We start from the raw sequence: 20,564 nt of genomic DNA, 5'->3' as shown, positions 1-20,564 counted from the left end.
CAGAAAACAAAGATTGTGGTGGGAAGCCTTTGCAGCATCATCACACCAGAACTTCCTGAGATCTCTTGCCAGCTTGCATGCCCCTCAGCCACAGTGTCCTGAGAGATTGGCAACACTGACCTTTGCTGGAGGGGTCTGTTCAGGATATAGTGCTGGGGATTCCTGCTGAGTGCCATGTTCCAGGTTACACCTTTTCCATCAGGCTGTTTAGCATATACATCAGACCATGAGGCTTATGGTGATTCATCCATTTTTAATAGGGATTTTTAAGGCAAGGACTGACTGTGTGGTTTTGCCAGTTCCTTCCATTGAAAGAGAGCCTACAGCTCCTGGTATTCATTGGCAGTCTCACTCAAGTACCATCCAGGGCTCACCCTGTTTAACTTCTGTGATCAGATAGTTTTCCCTCTCAGAACTAAGATGTGGAAGGGACAGGGCCTCACTTGATTTTTTGGAGCTTCAGATGAACTCAAGAAGGGACCAGGTTTGGAGGAAACTGAACACTTTCCTTACCTCAGTCTCTGCAAGGAGAGATGAATAATTTTGACAGCTGCAATAAATGATGGGAACCAGAGGCATGCTTGCATAATTTCTACCTCACAGGGGCTTCCATTTCCAGGATGAATTTGCAGGGGGAAATCTACAGGCACTCACTTTGTCCTGGGCTAGGAAAACCTATTCTGCACTGCGACTACACACTTCCAGGGTTTAATGAAAAGGAAGTAACCCTTGATCTATTTATCCCATTCCTGATCATCACTGCAGTTACATAAACCTATTTCCATAGCAGTAGGAAGTGCTATGAATTAACTGCAAAGTGTCACTGAGAGGTACAGCCTGTTATCCCTGTAAAAGTGTGTGTGTTGTGTTCTGAGCCTCTGGGCAACAAATAACAGAATCAAGTCATTTCTTGGAGTCCCCACTGAGGAAAAAATGCACCCTAGTACCCTGAAAGCAAGTAAGAAAATCCATTTGGAAGGAATTTCTGCATAGATTTCTTTTATCCACCATCTCGCCATCCAATTTCACTGGAAATACTTTTAATTAGTTCATAATGATTTGATGAGGAATATGTTCCATAGAGACCAAGGCAGCAGGGAATGGAACCATAATTAAGGACATCATCTCTGTAGCAGCAAACCAGTCCATACTGTCGAACCCTGGCCCTTTCTTGCTCTGGAAGGGATGGGCAGCAGAGGCCCATTGGCAGCTGCGGTCTCATCCCTTGGGGGAATCCAGCTTTGGAAAAATAATGTAGAAGATTTCATTATAGTGCTCCACAAAGTGCACTTCGAGTCCTTCTGTGATGAACTCGGCAAGGTCGGAATAGTCCTTTTTGTTTTCCAAGGGGAGAATGACGCAGGTCACACCAGCTCGCTTGGCCTGGGAAGAGAGGATGAGAGCATGGAGTTAATTCAGAATCGGAACGTTGGACTTAGCTGAGAGACATCCTTTTCCAGCAGAGAAGGTCCGAGCATCCTGACTTCGAGTGGCTCCGCCCAAATGGCTCCTGATAGGCAGGTAGAAAACAAAGACAATGGGGCCCTAGCCCCAACCCTGTGGGCGGAGCTACCCTGAGAAACCCCAGTCGATTTAAAGCTGAGGATCACCTTGTCTAACCTGTATAGCAAAACTGAAAGGCATAGCCCACCCGTGCCAGTAGGCAAGTCAGGGTGGGGAGGATGCTCGGACCTTCTCTGCTGGAAAAGGACGTCTCTCAGGTAAGTCCAACGTTCCGTTTCCCAGCAGAGAAGGGGCAAGCATCCTGACTTCGGGATGTATAAAAGCAGACCAAATACTAGGGTGGGCCGGCTGGTGCGGAGGGCGAATCAGACACCACCTGTTGTAGCACCCTCCGGCTGAAGGTCACCTTGGCTGACTGAAAAAGGTCAAGCTTGTAGTGCCTGACGAATGTGGAAGGAGTCTTCCAAATGGCTGCTCTGCAGATCTCGGCCAGCGGGGCATTGGTGGCCAGCGCCGCAGAGGTAGCCGCACTCCTGGTTGAGTGGGCCGTGATGCCCCCTGGCGGTTGAAGATTCAGCGTCTTGTAGCCAAGAACAACGCATTCTCTAATCCACCTGGCCAGGGTTGAGACTGACACCTTTTTACCTTTAGAGCTAGGCCTAAAGGAGACGAAGAAGGCCTCTGATTTTCTGAAGGCAGACGTCCTCTTAATATAGACCTTTATGGCCCTACGGACGTCGAGAGTATGCCAGATCTTCTCCAAGTCCCTAGAGGGATGCGGACAGAAGGAAGGAAGCACAATATCCTGTGACGAGTGGAAGACAGAGTTGACCTTAGGGACGAAGGTCGGATCAGGTCTCAGGAAGACCGAGTCTGGCCTGATGACGCATAATTCCTTGTGGACCGAGAGGGCGCCTATCTCAGAGACGCGCCTTGCTGAAGTGAGCGCCGTCAACATCAGAGTCTTAAGGGTCAGGAACTTGAGGGGAACCTCTCAACGGCTCGAAGGGGTGGACCGTCAAGGCTTTAAGGATCTTGTGCAGCTGCCAGGAAGGAAACCGATGTTTGGTTGGAGGTGCCCTGTTGGTGACTCCCTTGAGCAATCTGCGGATATGGGGGTGTAGGGCTATCCTCACTGTGTCCTCATGGGGAAGGATGGAGGTGATAGCTGCCACCTGTCTTCTTATGGTGTTTTGGTCGTAGTCCCTGTAGAGAGCCGTCCTGGAGGAACTGTAGGACCGTAGAAACTGAAAAATTGATGAAATCCTTGTTCTTGCATTTACACCATCTCTTAAAGGCTCTGAAGGTGTACTCGTAAATTCTAAGGGTGGACTGACGCCTAGATGCCAGGATGGATTCAACCACCTCTGGAGTGTAGTCGTAGCCCATCAGCATGTGGCATTCAATTTCCAGGCGTGAAGACGTAGCTACGTTGGGTCTGGATGGTGAATCTGTCCTTGGGCTAAGAGGTCTGGCCTGGCTGGCAGGGGAAAACTCTGGGTTGCCATGCTGAGGATTTCGGAGAACCAAGGTCGTCGGGGCCATGCTGGGGCCACTAGGATGACCTGAGCTCTGGCCCTGCGAATTCTGGACAGCAGTTTCACGAGTAGCGGAGTTGGCGGGAACGCATAGAGAAGCCCCTCTGGCCAGGGACAGTTGAGTGTGTCTACGTCTACGGCTCCCTCTGTTCGGAACCTGGAGACGAATCTGGGTGTCTTGGCATTGGATGGAGAGGCAAAGAGGTCCAGTACTGGCTTGCCGAACCTGACTGTTATGGCCTGAAATACCTCCGGGTGCAGGCTCCACTCTCCCTGATCTATGTCTGTGCGACTTAGCCAATCGGCTTCGGAGTTTAGGGATCCTTGAAGGTGTTCGGCCTCTAGAGATGCGAGGTTGTCCTCGGCCCAGCTCAGAAGGGCCTGAGCTTCGACCATCAGGGACCGGGACCTGGTTCCCCCTTGGCGATTGACGTGAGCCTTTGCAGTAATGTTGTCAGTTCTTATAAGGACGGGTTTGTGACGAACCGTCTGCTTGAAGGCCTGTAGAGCTAGGTGAACCGTTCACAGTGCCAGCCAGTTGATGCTGTGGACCTGTTCCATTTGGTTCCAGCGGCCTTGAGCTAACTGCGTCCTGGAGACCGCCCCCCATCCGTGGAGACTGGCGTCCGTTATCTGGACCCTGGGAGATTTCCAGATCCGGATGCTGCCGTGAATGGCTTTGGACGTCCACAAGCGAAAGGACTGGCGCACCTCGCTGGGAAGAAGAATCATCTTGGGCCTCTTGAGGGCGATGGATTTCTGGTGAGGCAGGAGAAGCCACTATAGAGGCCTGGCGTGGAACCTCGCCCACGGCAGGCACGGGATGGCCGCAATCATGAGGCCCTGCAGATGAGCCAGGAGCTGGAGACTGGCTCGTGGGGCTGTGAGGACCTTCACTATGGCTTCGTGAATGGATTGGATCCGGTCCAGAGATAGACGCACCGTTCCCGACTGAGTGTCTATGAGGCCTCCCAGGTGGAGAATCTGGTGGTCTGGGGCCAGGGTGCTCTTTTCTAAGTTCACCAGGAATCCGTGTTCCTGCAGAGACATGAGGATCTGGTAGGTGTCGCGTAGCCCCTGACCTCTGGAGGGTGACCGGATCAAAAGGTCATCGAGGTACGGATAGACATGGAGTCGGAGTGTCCTCCAATGGGCGACCAATGCTACCAAGACCTTGGTAAAGACCCTGGGGGCTGAGGCCAGCCCAAAGGGGAGCGCACGATATTGGAAATGACGGTTGCCATATCTGAAGCGGAGATAGCGACACAACAAAGGGTGAATCAGAATGTGTAGATAAACGTCCCGTAAATCCAGTGAAGAAAGATAGTCCCCTGGTTGGAGGCTGTCAAGGATGGTCTTCAGTGTCTCCATCCTGAATTTTTTCTTGAAGATGAATCGGTTGATGCCCCTCAGATTCAGGATGGCCCTCCAGGAACCGTTCTTCTTGGGTACAAGGAACAGGGTTGAGTAACAACCCTGGCCTTTTTCTTCTGAGGGCACAGGCACGATAGTGTGAATGGCCAGTAGGTGATCGATGGCTTCCAGTAGGAGGCGGTGTTTGCGGGGGTCGGCCGATCTGGGGGAAGGCATGAACATGTCGCCGGGCCTGCGATGGAACTGTATCTTGTAGCCCTGCCAGATGGTGTCCAAGACCCACCTGTCGGAGGTAGAATTCTCCCAGATGTGGCCGAACTCCCGAAGTCTGCCCCCTACTGGAGGGAGCCCGTCATTGTGGAGCATTCTTGCGGGGCTGCTTGGACCCTCCACCGTCCTTGGCTGGGAAGGTGGACTTGCCCTGCTTGGGAAACTTGGAGTCTCCCCTTCTGGACCTGCTGGGCCGGGACTCTCTGGCTTGAAAGGAGGAATTGGAAGGGTAGGAAGACTGAGAGTAGCGAAAGGAAGAGCGGAACCTAAACTTATCTCCGGTCATCCCTCTTCTTGGCTCAGGGAAAAGACTTTTTCTTATCCCTACCCTCCACCATTACAGGGTCCAAGGATTCTCCGAAAAGTTTGGATCCAAGAAAGGTGTAAAGGCCAGGTTTTGTTTGGATTTGGAGTCAACGCTCCAGTTTTTAAGCCAGAACTGTCTGCGAACTGCTACGGCTGTGGCCTGGGCTCTGGCGCATTGTTGGATAGTGTCTAGGGTACCGTCGGTCGCAAAGGCTGCGGCTTTGGTCAGTTTGTTGATGGTTTGCCTGACCTTGGTGTCAGAGCTGGGTAGAAGGTTTAACAGCTGGCGGAACCACTGAAGGCTGGCGCACATCACCATAGAGACCATGGTGGCTGCCCTGATGGCTATGGACATGGCTTCGTGGGCCTTTTTGAGCGCCCCTTCTGTCCTCTGGGATACGGAGGGCGTCCTCCCCATCCCTACTGAACACGGCGGACAAAACGAGCACCGAGACGGAGTATCAACCAGTGGGACCTTGAGCTTCTCCATAACCGCAGGCTGGAGAATATAGTGTTTACGATTCATGCTATGGTTAGACCTGGCCGCGGCAGGTCTGGCCCATTCATCCCGAACAATCTGCATGATGTTGAGGGGACATGAGATTTGCTGGACCGGCGAGGATGATACTGGGAATAGCTCTTCGCTCACCCTGGGGAGATCGGAATCAGAAGGGGTGAGCTGCCCTGGGGGTAAGGAAATGCCCAAGGTCTTGGTTGTCTTTCTAATGAGAGGGGCATAGTCCTCTGGTTTGAATAGGCGGGAAGAAACCTGGGAGTCCCCGATGTCCTCCCCCTCATCTTGTGACAACTCGCCCTCCTCCGTTACAGAGGCAGAAGACTCCCAGGTGCCCTCAGAGACCTCTTCGTCGGAAGAGTGGGAGGTGCAAGGGTGCTTGCGGGAGGAGCCCTTGGCAAACCTGGGTCGCTTGGAAGGGGGCTGATAAGAGTGCTCCATGTCGGAGAAAGAGCCTGGGGCTTCTTCCTCCTCCTCCCCTGAGCTGTGAGGTAATTGCTGAGGCACTGGTTGGCTGGATGAGGCTACCGCAGGCCTCCTGCCACTAGATGGAGCTGTGGGGCGCCTCTCTCGCCCCCACGCTGGCTGCGCTCCTTAGCAGGGTGGGGCTCTCCAGCAGCAGCCTTCGAGGTGATGGGGGAACCCCCCCGCCACCCCCAGAGAGGGATCTCCCAGCCGCGGAACCTGCGGCTTGACTCTGGGGAAGGGCGTCCCCAGGCTGGCGGTGCTCCCAGCTAGCCACGCAGCCAAGATGGCGGCGCCCATCGGACCATGCGCGGCCAAGGTGGCGATGCCCATTGCCGGCCACATGGCCAAGATGGCGGCACCCATCCGCGGCCAAGATGGCCAACTTCCGGGTCATCCGGAAGTAGGCGGGCTGACCCAGGGCCAAGATGGCCGCCCCCATAGCCGGCCGGCATGAAGCCTGAGCCTCCTTGCCGGTCGTCCCCGGCACCAGGGAGCCCCAACCCCCTAGGAAATAGGGGCCCCAGCCACATCAACAAGGGGAATCCCCCCGCAAAGAGCATATTTCCCCATGCGGGGGGCGCGCATGCGGGGTCGTTGTCTCCTTGGGAGGCCCGTAGAGGTGCGGGGCTTCCCTGGCAAGGAGAGATCAAAACCACCACCGCATCTGCGGCGGGGGTGTGTGTGTGTCACTCACGTCCTCCTCGCTGTCCTGAGATTCCGGTGAGGGCTCTCCTTCCTCCGACCCTGGCCGGGTCGCTTGGGAGGCCCTGGCCTCCTCAGCGGAAAGGAGGGTGGACTCCTCCAGCCGCTGCAGGCATGCTTCCGCCGTCGCTGCTGCAGGAGAGGCCATGCGGCGAGCAGCCGGCAAAGCTGGGGCTGGCCCGGGCTGGGCGGAAGCTAGCTCCCCTAAAGCCCGCTCATCTTCACTGGTCATGGCTGGCCCGGCCATTGGGACGGGGGGGGGGGGGGGGAGGCAGAGAACAGGTTCTTTTTTGTTTTTTTGGTAGAGAAGAGAAGAGAAAGAGAGAAGAAATGGAGAAGGAGAGAGAGAGAAAGGGAGCCAGGCAAGTCCGGGGAGCTAAGGATTTCCCAGTTGAGGGAGTGCAGTAAAATCCGTCATACCAGGAGCAAGGCAGGAAGAAGACTGGGGTTTCTCAGGTAGCTCCGCCCACAGGGGCGGGGCTAGGACCCCGATTGTCTTCTTTTTTTCTACCTGCCTATCAGGAGCCACGTGGGCGGAGCCACCCGAAGTCAGGATGCTCACCCCGTCTCTGCTGGGAAATGGAGAATTGTAGAGCTAGAAGAGACCTTGAGGGACATCCAGTCCGACCTCTTGCCACGTAGGAACACAATTTGTTGTTGCTGACTGCTTCTGAGTTAACTTCCCTGCTCTGTTTTCCTTTCCCCAGTGCCATTCCCTGCCTCTTTTGTCATGTGTTTTTAGATAGTAAGCCTGAGGGCGGAGGACTGTCTTATCAACAAATTGTAAGCTGCTCTGAGAACATTTCAAAAGAGGTGGGGGTTATAAATACAATTAATAACAACAACTCATGGCAACCCTGTGAATGACACCTCCAAGACCCCTTGTCCTCAGCTCTTCTGCTCAGGTCCTGCAGGCTTCTAGCTGTGGGAGTTAATGCCCAGGATGAACTGCTATATTTATTTATATCCCATTTCCCCCCCCCCCCAAAAAAAAAAAAGATTGGAACACAAAGTGGCTTACAATTTAAAAACACACTACAATTAAAAACTTTAAAAAGTGCCAATTAAAATAGAATAAAACTAAAAATATTGATGAATTTTAAAAAACCCAATACAATTAAAAATGATAAAAGCACTTAAAAACCACAGTTTAAAACAGTACTTTTAAAGATGTTCTTTTCAAACTTTCTGTTTGCTATAGTTTACTGTGGGTTTTCTGGGCTCTGTGGCCATGTTCTAGAAGAGTTCCTGATGTTTCAACTTGCATCTGTGGCTGGCATCTTCAGAGAATGCCAGCCAAAGATGCCAGCCACAGGTGCTGGTGAAACACCAGGAATAAACTCTTCTAGAACATGGCCACAGAGCACGGAAAACCTACCTAAAACTGGATGCCGGCCATGAAAGCCTTCAACTTTTTGTTTGCTTCTCCCTTTTATGTTTTCAAAGGCAGTTATTTATAGTGTTTTTACAGCTGTGCAATTTAAATGATTTTCAAATTCTTATACACAGACCTGCCTAGAATTTGTTTGGATAAAAGAGCAAAATTAGATCTTTTTGTCAAGTCAACAGCTTTCTCTAACCAGCCACCAGCAAAGCGGAGGAGATTCCCACTCCCTCTTACCGCAATGGTCTTTTCCTTGATTCCTCCAACAGGGAGGATCTTCCCAGTGAGCGACACTTCCCCAGTCATGGCCACGTTCTGCCTCACAGGGTGGCCCATGGCCAAGGAGAGCAAAGCCGTCACAATGGTGCAGCCGGCACTGGGCCCGTCCTTTGGGGTTGCTCCCTGTGGGGAAAATGAGCGGGGTTCAGCCCATCACTTATAGACACCCATCAAAAACCCCAAACTCTACAAGGGACACCAAATCCCACTGGTCAGTTCCCAAAACCTCAGAAGAATGGACAAGGCTGAGAGGAGAGTTTGGGTAGATGGTCTATGTGGATTATAGTAATAACCTCTGAAAGAATAAAAGAATTATGTGAAAGCGTATGGCTTCTCCGTTTACCCTTCTATCCTGCAAGTGTGCTACTGATAAAGGACTTGGCTTTTATTTTTGTAAAATGGTTTTCAAAACTGTCCATTAGCCAGCATCTGAGGACAACCGGACAGAATAGAATCTTCTGAAGCAAAGAGAGGAAGAGGCTCTCTCTCTGGTCTCTCTTCCTTCTTTGTTGGCTTCATACCACCATGAGCACGAACTGACCTCCCCTGATCAGGCATCAATTTTCTGAAATGTGGCCTAGATTTCTTAAGTGTCGCTGGTGATGACTGAGGAAGCCACTGAGGAAGGAAGTCACCAAGAAACATGTCCAAGAAAGTGTGAGCACAAAGGCCTGGGGTGGCATTTGGGGTGTATAACCTGGGGCCCACAGAGAGATTTAAGGGGTCTGTGAACCTGGAAGGGGAAAGAAATTACATCTTTATTTTCACTAACAGCTATAACTGAAATTAGTAGGTTTTCTTCTTCTATGAAATTAGTAGGTTTTCTTCTTCTATGAATATAGGCAATAAACCACCAGAGTAATCTGACACCAATAGAAACAATATCATATGACAGTTGTTGCAGATACCTTGAAATATCATTTAAGCTCAACATTACTTTAAAATTACACTTCCCCTATGGAAGTGGGTGAAGCCTATGGGCTCACTGCTGTTCTGGAAAGAGGGAATAGCAGCATGTCCAGGAACAGCCAGCTCCTATCCCAAATCATCTATCCTTTAATACCTTGCCCTGTGTGCCCAAGCTTAGATACCCCGAGTGGAATATCTGTACAACAAGAGAAGTATTGTCTGGTCCAAGGAGATACTGAGGGCTTCTAGGGGTGCAAAAGAAAAATAAATACCAAACAGCAGCACACGCACACACCCAATAACCCAATGAGGACTGAGCATACTCAGCACAGGATGCAAACTGGTTCTTGAGGTGGAGAAGGAAAAGATGGCAAGAAGTGGCCTATGAACAGCCACAGCCCTTGTGTCTCCTTCTAAACACAAATCTAAGCTTTCTCTGACATAAAGCCTCCATGACTGCAGCCCAGTTGAACACATGGATTGCCAAGTGCTCAGGTGGAGGAGTAGGGAGGGAAGGGTGATGGGCTGGAAGGGCAAGGGCCCATTCAACTGTAGACTCCCAAGAGCTCTTGTGTGCCATGGTGTTGCAGATCTTTCTTCTCACATCATACAAAACAACAGAGCACAACAGCAGGAATGCTAAGAGGGAGCATATACCTCTGGCACATGCAGATGGATGTGGGAGCCCACCAGGAAGTCATTGGAGGGGGCCTTCTGCATCAGGAAGGCGCGGGCAAAGGTGTAGGCGATCTTGGCACTCTCCTTCATCACGTCCCCCAACTGACCCGTGACTTCGAGGGACCCCTCCTTGCTCTCCTTGTCCCTTGGACGCCGCAGAGATGTCTCAATAAATAAGGTGGACCCACCTAGGAGGACAAGAAGGGGGACATGAAGAATACCACAGCTGGACCAAAACCTCTCTCCAGCCTCGGTGTCACACCTTGCTCATCTGCATTCCGAAACATACCCATCACCACCAACCTGACATATCTCAACTTAAAACTGGAAAATGCTGGATGGGTTTGGAAGTGGTTCCATTTGGAAGGCGGGTAGTTTTCTTCCCAGTAAGCTACGTTCATTTGCTCTTCTATGATGGCACCAATGCAACAAGAAGGGGAAGTCTTTTTCAGCCCCCTCCCCAAATAATGAATTATACCTCACAGAAGTTTTGGGGTTCTACACTGTGTGGAGGGCAAACCTTTTAGCTTGTTGGCCTTGTCAGTAGCTAATCTGAGTAGAAGTATTTTGCCCCTTTAGAATAGGAGGAAACGAAAGCTGTGCAATCATAAAACAGTGGGGCCTCAGGGAAAATACAGTGGTTGTCTTGGTGGGGGTCATATTCAGCCCATGGATCAGACAGACTGCCCCCAACCTAAGCCTCAGGAGAGACACTCCAACCCTGCAGAATGGGGGAGACTCATCCAAAAGCTGGAGCAGCACAGAACGACAGTGCTACAGGAATGTGGTCACCTGGCAAAGCAACGTGGCTTGGCCTCAAGGTCTGGTTCCTGGGATGAAAGAGACACCCCATCCTTCTTCTACAAGCAGGAGGCCTGAAGCATTGACTCAGATCAGTTGGAAGGGATCCTAAGGGCCATCCAATCTACTGATAAAGCACACCCCTAGGCAATGGCCATCCAATCTGTCTTTAAAGACCTCCAAAGATGGAGACTCAACCGCCATTTGAGGCAGTCCATAAGGAAGGAGGATCAAGTCTATGAAAGCTCATGGTGCCAATTTCATTCTTTCTTTCAGTTAGTCTCAAAGGTGCTACAAGATTCCCTTGCATACAAAAGATCTGTGGCCACCCAAAACTGGAAACTAGGATTCCTGTAACACCACCCACAGTTTGACCCATGCGTTTTCTCACCCATGGCAGTCCAGGCAAGGCCCATCACCACCCCAGGGGGAGTCATGTCATACATCCTATCCACAGTGAAGATGGGTTTCCCGACAAACTCTTGGAGGTTTTCGGGTGTCACTTGAACTTTCTCTGCTTCCCCGCTTACAATTTTGTACGCTGATTTCCGCAACACCTGGAAGGTTGGGGCAGGGGAGAAAGAGGAGGAGGAGGAAGAAGAAGAATTAAGGCTGAGAGGAAAGAACCAGTGCATGCACGCTGTCTTGTACATCTCTGAAAGCCGCAACTCCCGTACCTTCTCCACTTGCTTCTGGAGATTCCTCACACCGCTCTCCCTGCAATACTGCTTGATGAGAACAGTCAGCACATCGGGTGTGATGGAGGCCTTGCTCTTGTCCAGCCCACACAGGACGCGGGCCTGAGGAACCAAATACCGCTGGGGAGGAAAGGGGAGAGAGAAACGCCCTGTTACGAAACTCGGATAAGAAGAAATTACAGCTCCATTCCTTGCCGGGCCTCCGAGTGCAGTTCTGAATACCTGCCATTCCAAGTCCCAACCGCCTCATCCCTAATGCTGCCTTCCAATTCCAAAATCCCATGAGTCTTTCAGAAAAAAGGAGGAACTTTTTATCATACTGTATGTGATGGACTCTTGAAAGGAGGGCTGGAGAGTAGTGGTGCTACAGGAATAAAGAGTAAAAAATATATTTTGTTACTCCTACTCCTGTAAAAACCTCTTACTCTTTTACTCTTTACTCCTAGTCTCCAGCCCTGCTTCAAAGAGCTAAAAACTTTTAGACTCAAATTAATAAACTGATGGAAGATATTTTCAACACCAAACTTCAGTTGGTTCCTGAGTTAATTTAATTAGGTGTTTTAGATGAACATTTTGAAGATGACTTATGAAAGAATACTATAATATATATGACATCTGCAATTAGAATGATCTAGATACAAAGATGGAAAGAGTCAACAATCCCTTCACAAGAAGCCTGGTTACATGGTTTAGTGGAGATGGATAAACTATGTTAAGACATGAGAAAACTTTGAATAAAGTTTTGCTGTGTGATGCTGCCACATCACCAGCCGGATTCTCAGTTAAGGATCAGATCAGGTTAGATGGACGGGGGGGGGGGGGGGCGGTGTTGCCTTGGTCCATAAAAACACTCTCTCCTTAACCAGGATCCCAGTCCGGAAAACGGATCACATTGAGTGTATTTACCTGACCCTGAGGGCCAGAGACAGTCTGGGGATTCTGTTGGTCTACAGGCCACCCCGTGCGCTAACAGATTCCCTGGCCGAGCTGACACAGCTGGTCTCAGAACTGGTGTTGGAGTCCCCAAGGCTTCTTGTCCTGGGGAACCTCAACATCCCTTTCGAGGCCAGTGATGTTCCAACTGGTGCGGCTCGGGAGTTCATGACTACCATGACAGCCATGGGCCTGTCTCAACTAGTCTCAGGGCCTACGCATTGCGCTGGTAATACCCTTGATGTCATCTTTAGTACGGACATAGAGGCCCCGTGGGTAGAGATTTCAAATATCTCTCCCTTGTCAATATCTCAACCATTTCTTGGTTGAGGCTCGAATGAAGGCTTCTACCTTAAGCTCCCTCGGGGGTGGTGGACCCATTAGGATGGTCCACCCTCGAAGGCTGATGGAACCCAAAAGGTTCCAAGAAGCCTTAGAGGGATATACGACTGGTACTGACAGCGATTCTGTTGACGCCCTGACCAACATCTGGGATACTAACCTTTCCAGGGCTATATACAGTATCGCTCCCAAGCGTCCTTTCCGGCCTGCTTCCAATAAACAACCCTGGTACACAGGAGATCTCAGGGAAAGGAAGCGGGCTGCGCAACGACTAGAGCGTAACTGGCGAAGACATCAGCGCTTATCTGACAGGACACTCCTTCGCTCTCATTTGAAAGCTTATGGAGTGGCAATAAGTGCAGCAAAGTACTCGTTCTATGCTGCACGGATTGCATCCGCAGAGTCGCATCCAGCAGAGCTGTTCAGGGTTGTGAGGGAGTTAACCCAGCTCCCCTCCTCCCTGAGCTCTATCTTAGTACCATTTACAGCCTGCTGTGACAAATTTAACAACTTCTTTGCGGATAAAATCTCTCAGATTAGGGCTGATCTTGACGCCAGTATTTATGCAGATCCTATAAGAGAGGCGTCCGAAGCTTCCGTGGCCCCGGTTATACTGGATCACTTTGAGTTTGTCAGTACCGAGGAAGTGGACAAGATCCTTCGAAGCGTTAGGAAGACGACGTGCTCTCTTGATCCTTGTCCCTCATGGTTGGCAGCTCAGGGGGGAGATGTGGTGCTGATCTTGTTGCACCGCATTGTTAACACATCCTTAAGAGAGGGTCAGTTTCCATCTAAATTGAAAGTAGCAGTGGTTAAGCCCTTGCTTAAGAAGCCCTTCTTAGACCCCCTGATTCACAACAATTATCGGCCCATCTCGCTACTACCTTTTTTGGGGAAGGTGATCGAGAGAGCAGTCGCTTTCCAGCTTCAATCGATCTTGGATGACACCGATTTTCTGGACCCATTTCAAACCGGCTTCTGGGCGGGCTATGGAGTGGAGACTGCCATGGTCGCCTTAGTTGATGACCTCCGTCTGAGCATGGACAGGGGAAGCGTGTCCCTGTTAGTGCTCTTGGACATATCAGCGGCTTTCGATACCATCGACCATGGTATCCTTCTGGAACGCCTGGGGGAGTTGGGTATCAGGGGCACTGCTCTGCAGTGATTCCGGTCCTACCTCTCGGGTAGATTCCAGATGGTGGAGCTGGGGGACTGTCGCTCCGATAAGAGGGCCCTTACATCTGGTGTCCCTCAGGGAGCGATTTTGTCCCCCATGCTTTTTAACATCTACATGAAAGCGCTGGGAGAGATCATTTGGAGACACGGGGCGTGGCGTTATCAGTACGCTGATGACACCCAGATAGTTTTCTCTGTGTCTCCGACTGATGCAGTAACTAAGAGTGGCATCTCTCCTCTTGATGCCTGCTTGGCGTCGGTAATGGGCTGGATGAGGTAGAACAAACTCAGTGTGAATCCAGGGAAAACGGAAGTACTGGTGATAGGTTCCCCGGTTCCGGGTGGTGAGTTCTGTCATCCTGTCCTGAATGGGGTCAAGCTCCCCTTGAAGGACTCGGTGCGCAGCTTGGGAGTACTCCTTGATTCGTCGCTCCAGTTAACATCTCAGGTGGATGCGACGGTCAGGAGTGCTAGTTATCAGCTTCGGCTGATACGCCAGCTGTGCCCCTACCTGGACCGAGGGGACCTTGAAACTGTTGTACATGCTTTGGTAACCTCTCGGTTGGATTTCTGCAATGTGCTCTACATGGGGCAACCCTTGTACCAAACCCGGAAGCTACAATTGGTGCAGAATATGGCAGCCAGATTGGTCGCTGGCAGTTTCAGGACGGACCATATAACACCTATTTTAAAAGATCTTCACTGGCTGCCCATTCGCTTCCGAGCTCAATACAAGGTGTTGGTTTTGACCTATAAAGCCCTAAATGGCTTGTGTCTAGGGTACTTGAAGGACCGCCTCTCCCCATATAATCCGCCCCGCACACTCAGAACATCTGGGACAAATCTGTTGGAGGTCCCTAGATCTCATCTGGCGAGGACCTCACAGAGGGCTTTTACTATCGTCGCCCCCTCATCGTGGAATAAGCTTCCTGTAGAGCTCCATTCCTCCAAATCATTAGTTTCTTTCAAGAAACAATTAAAAACATATCTATTTCAGTTGGCTTTTTCACTTTAGTTCATGGGTCGGCAACCTACGGCCCGCGGGCCGGATGCGGCCCGCGAGCACTGTAGGACCGGCCCCTGGCCGACCCTGCCGCCGATTGCTGCCGCCCCAGGGGGTGGGGGCAAGCGCTGGGGCCGCCAGAGCGGTCCTTCCCCCGCCCCCTGGGATGGCCTCTGCCCTCCCAGGGGGCGGGGGCAAGCGCTGGGGCCGCCGGAGCGCTCCGTTTCCCCCGCCCCCTGGGATGGCCTCTGGCCTCCCAGGGGGCGGGGGCAAGCGCTGGGGCCGCCGGAGCGCTCTGTTTCCCCTCCTCCTGGGATGGCCTCTGGCCTCCCAGGGGGCGGGGGCAAGCGCTGGGGCTGCCGGAGCGGTCCTTCCCCCGCTCCCTGGGATGGCCTCTGGCCTCCCAGGGGGCGGGGGGCAAGCGCTGGGGCCGCCGGATCGCTCCGTTTCCCCGCCCCTGGGATGGCCTCTGGCCTCCCAGGGGGCGGGGGCAAGCGCTGGGGCCGCCGGAGCGCTCCGTTTCCCCTCCCCCTGGGATGGCCTCTGGCCTCCCAGGGGGCGGGGGCAAGCGCTGGGGCCGCCGGAGCGGTCCTTCCCCCCGCCCCCTGGGATGGCCTCTGGCCTCCCAGGGGGCGGGGGCAAGCCCTGGGGCCGCCGGATCGCTCCATTTCCCCGCCCCCTGGGATGGCCTCTGGCCTCCCAGGGGGCGGGGGCAAGCGCTGGGGCCGCCGGAGCGGTCCTTCCCCCCGCCCCCTGGGATGGCCTCTGGCTTCCCTGGGGGCAGGGGCAAGCGCTGGGGCCGCCGGATCGCTCCGTTTCCCCCGCCCCCTGGGATGGCCTCTGGCCTCCCAGGGGGCGGGGGCAAGCGCTGGGGAAGAAGGAGGAATGGAGGAGGAGGAGGGAGGAAGGGAAGAGGAAGGATGAAGGAGGAAGAAGAAGGAAGGAAGGAAGGAGCAAGAGGAGGAAGGAGGGAGGGAGGATGAAGAAGAGGAGGAAGAAGGAGAAAGGAAGGAAGGTGCAGGAGTAGGAGGGAGGGAGGGAGGGAGGGAGGAGGAAGAAGAGGAGGAAGAAGGAGGAAGGAAGGAAGGAGCAGGAGGAGGAGGGAGGGAGGGAGGAGGAAGATGAAGACATGCAGTCTTTCTGAAGGTGAGACAGTGTGACTTTCCAAAGTGCATTTCTATGTATTTTCAGTGCTTTCAATGCTGAAAGGTGTGCTTTTACAAGGAGAGTGGTAGTGATGGTGATATGTCAGTTTGTGGGACATGCAGTCTTTCTGAAGGTGAGACAGTGTGACTTTCCAAAGTGCATTTCTATATATTTTCAGTGCTTTCAATGCTGAAAGGTGTGCTTTTACAAGGAGAGTGGTAGTGATGGTGATATGTCAGTTTGTGGGACATGCATTCTTTCTGAAGGTGAGACAGTGTGACTTTCCAAAGTGCATTTCTGTGTATTTTCAGTGCTTTCAATGCTAAAAGGTCTGCTTTAACAGTGAGAGTGGTTTCGGCCTTCCCCTTCGGCTGAAAGGGCCCCTTGGAGCTCTTTCAGCTGAAAGAAGGGGCGAAGGAGGAGAGGGCAGGCACACGCCTCCTCCTCCCCACGGGGCTTTGGCAGCCCTGAGGTGTCTTTCGGAGGACACCTCAGGCCTGGCAAAGCCCCGAGGACAGGAGCTGGGGCCGCGCTCCTGTTGCTCCTGGCTCTCACGGGCCCTTACTGCTTCTCTGAGAGGCAGCTGGGGTCCACGGAAGGGCAGGAGGAGCAGGCGCGCGCCTGTCACCCCCTCTCCCAATCCCCCCCTTCTAGCTGTCTCTCAGACAGCGGGAGGTTGGGAAAGGGAGCAGAGAAAGCCCTGCCCCTAGAGTGTGGAAGCTCCGCCCCTGGCATGCAGCCCCACCCCCAGAGGGTGGAAGCTCCACCCCCAGCACACAGTCCCGCCCCAGAGGGTGGAAGCTCCGCCCCCAGCATGCAGTCCCGCCCCTGGAGGGTGGAAGCTCCACCCCCGGCACGCGGCCCCCCAGTTGTCTCAGGGACAGCAACCCGGCCCCCGGCTCAAAAAGGTTGCCTACCCCTGCTTTAGTTAATAGTGTTTCTTCTCTGCCCCTTGTTTCTCTGTTTTCTTTGACCCCAGACTATTGTAAATATTGTCCTTTTTTTTCTTGCCCCTGGTGAATGTCATTTGTATAGATTCCCGTTCATATCCCTTGTAATGATGTTTTTAAATTTTTATATTGTGATGTTTTTAATTGTATTTTATTATCCTTCATTTTTGTAAGCCGCCTTGATCATGCCTTTGGAAAGGCGAGGTAAAAATTATTATTATTATTATTATTATTATTATTATTATTATTATTATTATCTCAGTTCCAATGTCTTGGGGCTTTTGACATAATTAAAACATTACATATTTCATTCTGTTCCCCACTGTGTTTGCAAAGCTGCCAACCACTCTCTGAACACATGGAACTCTAAGAGGCAATAAGAAAGAACCAAAGATGAAGCTAGTCCAGCTCTCACCTCTGCTATGGCCAACTTCTCTTGGGCTACATATCCTGAGACGTTGATCATCTCCATCCTGTCCCGCAGGGGTTCTGGGATCGTTTCAGTCACATTGGCAGTACAGATGAAGAGAACCTACAAGAAATGGGAAGGTGTTTGGGGCAGGGAAGAGGCTTTGTGGCTCCACAGTGTCTACCTGGATGGGCAGAGAATGGCCTCTTCCCCTCCCCTTCTGGAGATTCTGCTCTGGAAAAAGCATCCTCTCAACTCTTCTAGAGCACATGTGGACAACTTGAAATGTTGGACCACAACAGAGATGGACAAAGTGCAGTCCCTCCCAGGGGCAAAAAAATTGTTTAATTTCTTACAACGTCCCCCTTCCCCAGGACACCTAAGGGGTGAATGGGGCCACCACCTAGCCTCTGACAGTTGCCCAGCCCTGGACTACAACTTTCTTGAACCCTGACTTAACAGCCATGCTGGTTGAAGCTAATGGGAGCGGGAAGACACAAAATGCCTTCCCCCTGCTTAATGGGACTGACGTGGCCAGGGTTCCCAAGAAGCGCAAGGGGCAGGATCCCTACCTTGGAGAGATCCACAGGCACATCAAGGTAGTGATCCAGGAAGTTGGCATTCTGCTCTGGGTCCAGTAGCTCAAGGAGGGCAGAGGAGGGATCTCCTTGGTAGCCGCGCCCAATTTTATCCACCTGCATCACAGATACCACAGGTATCAGTGGACACCCCAGGTGCACACTCACATTGCCCCAGCAGAAGGAACTGAGTGGCTGAAGGAGCCACCAAATTCCACAGGCCCACTTTCAACACCTGCAAGAGGTTTTTACCTCATCAATGAGGATCAGGGGGTTCTCTGTCTTGGTCTTCTTGAGGCACTGGATGACCTTCCCAGGCATAGCTCCCACATATGTCCGCCTATGAGCCAAAAGAGAATCATAGAATCGTAGAGTTGGAAGAGACCGCAAGAGCCATCCAGTCCAACCCCTTTCTGCCATACAGGAACTCTCAATCAAAGCATCCCCGACAGATGGCCATCCAGCCTCTGTTTAAAGAAGAGATAAAAAGAGTGTGTGCTTGGGGTTTTATGCCCAGAAAGGCTCATGCAGAAAGAGGAAATTCTACTTCCTGGAGAAAGCAGCAGCCCTGTTGCACTCTCTTGAGAACACACGCCTGACTTCCCACTCTGCTTTAGAGCTTTGATGGTCGAACATACAGTCAGAAAATGTGAGACATGGACCCTTTTTGTTTCCATTTTTTAAAAAGAGAGGACATGCAAGTTTCTGGTCCACGTGGTTGGAAAGATTGTCTTGAAAAAAAAATTTCAACAAAGAACTGGTAATGCTTAGTTATACAGACTCTTTAAAAGAAATCCAACGTAGACAACAGGATAGACATAAGACGGTTCATATTTTGTATGTTAAAATACTGTTCCCTAGGAGAAATGCAAGGAGGGCCCAAGGAGTGTGATTTATTTTTCCTTTTGTGATTTTCCTTATTTATACTTTTGCAAATTTTCTGATTTATCTTTTTTTAAAGCATGCTTGAAAGGAAGTGGCCAACTCAAAAGAAAGGAAGGCAACTGAAAATGCATAGGTGGGGTGAGAAGGCTTCATTATCCTTCTGACAATATTATGCACAGTTCTCTAATTAGAATAATTTAGAAGTGCTACAGATAGAGCACAAATATGCTGAAATACCCTGATATTGGAATCCCAGGTACTATAGTCTGTATTTCAAGGGACGGAACTGGCAAAACCACCTCTTGAGTATTCCCTGCCTAATAAACCTCCATGAAATTCATTGGGGTCACCAATTGACAGACAACTTGAAGGCAGGCGCACACACACATGCATACATGCAAACATGGACAGACACACAGAGACACAAAAGGCTCTACTGGCACAGAACCAGGATTTTCCTGAATATGTGTTTTGCTTTCAGAAATATAATCGCTTGCATTGGCCAGAATTGTATCCGTTATTCCCAATACAGCAAAACCACTTAACCCATTGTTAACTGCTAAATGAATACATAGATAAATCTCATTTTTTTTCAGTGGATCCAATGAAGGAGAGTCCACCACCCTCTGAGGCCCTCCATTCCAGGGCTGAACCTCTCTTAACATCATATAATATACCTGTGCCCTTTGATTTCTGCCACGTCAGTCATCCCACCAACGCTGAAGCGGAAGTATTCCCGGTTGAGGGCCCGAGCAATGGAGCGGGCAATGCTGGTCTTGCCAACCCCCGGGGGTCCATAGAAACAGAGGATCTTCCCTTGGGTGGAGCCCCGCAACTGGCTGACGGCAATGAATTCCTGGGGTGGAAAAAGAGTAGAGCTCAGAACCAGGAGAGAACCAAACACCGCCTCCACTGCTAGTACCTCGACTCTGCTGGAAATGAACACAACTACCTCCACATGGAAGATGGACAGGAGCAGCTATAGACACATGCACACAATCCTTTAAAGCTTTGAAATCCATCTCCTGTGTCATGGACGAACTAGTGAAGGAAGATGGAAGGCTCAAGCCAGAGCTTGGAAAAGTTGCTTCCAGACACCCCCACCCAGGCTTTTTCCATCTATTTTTCTATTAGTGTAGTTTACTATCCCTCTGCTGGTGGGCTATCTTGAGGACATACTCACACATGCATCCTAACTTCTTGAATGTAGACGGGGGAGAGGGGGGAATGGTTTGTAATGGACCTCTAGGCAGAAGACTAAGGAGCCCTGGTGGCGCAGTGGTTAAATGCCTGTACTGCAGCCATTCACTCGAAACCACAAGGTTGCGAGTTCAAGACCAGCAAAAGGGCCCAAGCTCGACTCAGGCTTGCATCCTTCCGAGGTCGCTAAAATGAGTACCCAGACTGTTGGGGGCAAATTAGCTTACTTGCTAATTAGCTTACTTGCTGTTCACCGCTATGATCTTTGGAATAGCGGTATATAAATAAAACAAATTATTATTATTATTAAGACTGCTGAATTCTGTTCAAGCCCTCATCCTTTTAGGCCTCTGGGGCACCAAAAATTTCTGATTAAAGAGTTCTTTTCCATAAAGGATCCAGCTCCCCTCCTGCCTTTCTATTGATCAGGTATCTGCAGTAGATGGCAAATGTAACAACTTGCTTATTCCCTGAAAGTATGCACCAATAGGTGGATTAAATAAAGTTGTTACATTTGCCATCTACTGCAGTTTGTTCCCACCATGCTTTACCAGCCA

At 51.3% G+C, this 20,564-nt stretch overlaps 1 protein-coding gene across 1 annotated transcript in view; it reads right to left on the bottom strand.

Annotated features, from left to right (window-relative positions):
* Nucleotides 1–982: 982 nt before the first annotated feature.
* The window catches only part of LOC149284580 (lon protease homolog, mitochondrial-like), a 29,544-nt gene continuing 9,962 nt past the window's right edge, over nucleotides 983–20,564 (bottom strand). The window contains exons 10-18 of the mRNA XM_089496544.1: nucleotides 19,485–19,663; nucleotides 18,175–18,262; nucleotides 17,917–18,039; nucleotides 17,351–17,467; nucleotides 11,365–11,505; nucleotides 11,079–11,244; nucleotides 9,866–10,074; nucleotides 8,258–8,422; nucleotides 983–1,383 (exon numbers count right to left, since the gene is read on the bottom strand). Coding sequence (XP_089352670.1) covers nucleotides 1,219–1,383; nucleotides 8,258–8,422; nucleotides 9,866–10,074; nucleotides 11,079–11,244; nucleotides 11,365–11,505; nucleotides 17,351–17,467; nucleotides 17,917–18,039; nucleotides 18,175–18,262; nucleotides 19,485–19,663 — 1,353 coding nt within the window. The 3' untranslated portion in view covers nucleotides 983–1,218. The remainder of the gene's footprint in view (nucleotides 1,384–8,257; nucleotides 8,423–9,865; nucleotides 10,075–11,078; nucleotides 11,245–11,364; nucleotides 11,506–17,350; nucleotides 17,468–17,916; nucleotides 18,040–18,174; nucleotides 18,263–19,484; nucleotides 19,664–20,564) is intronic.

Source organism: Sceloporus occidentalis, unplaced genomic scaffold (assembly GCF_023333645.1).
Source record: "Sceloporus occidentalis isolate IW3139 unplaced genomic scaffold, rSceOcc1.0.p SCAF_91, whole genome shotgun sequence".
Taxonomy (NCBI): domain Eukaryota; kingdom Metazoa; phylum Chordata; class Lepidosauria; order Squamata; family Phrynosomatidae; genus Sceloporus; species Sceloporus occidentalis.
Note: the sequence above shows the minus strand (reverse complement) of the source record. Positions and strands in the feature narration are given on the sequence as shown.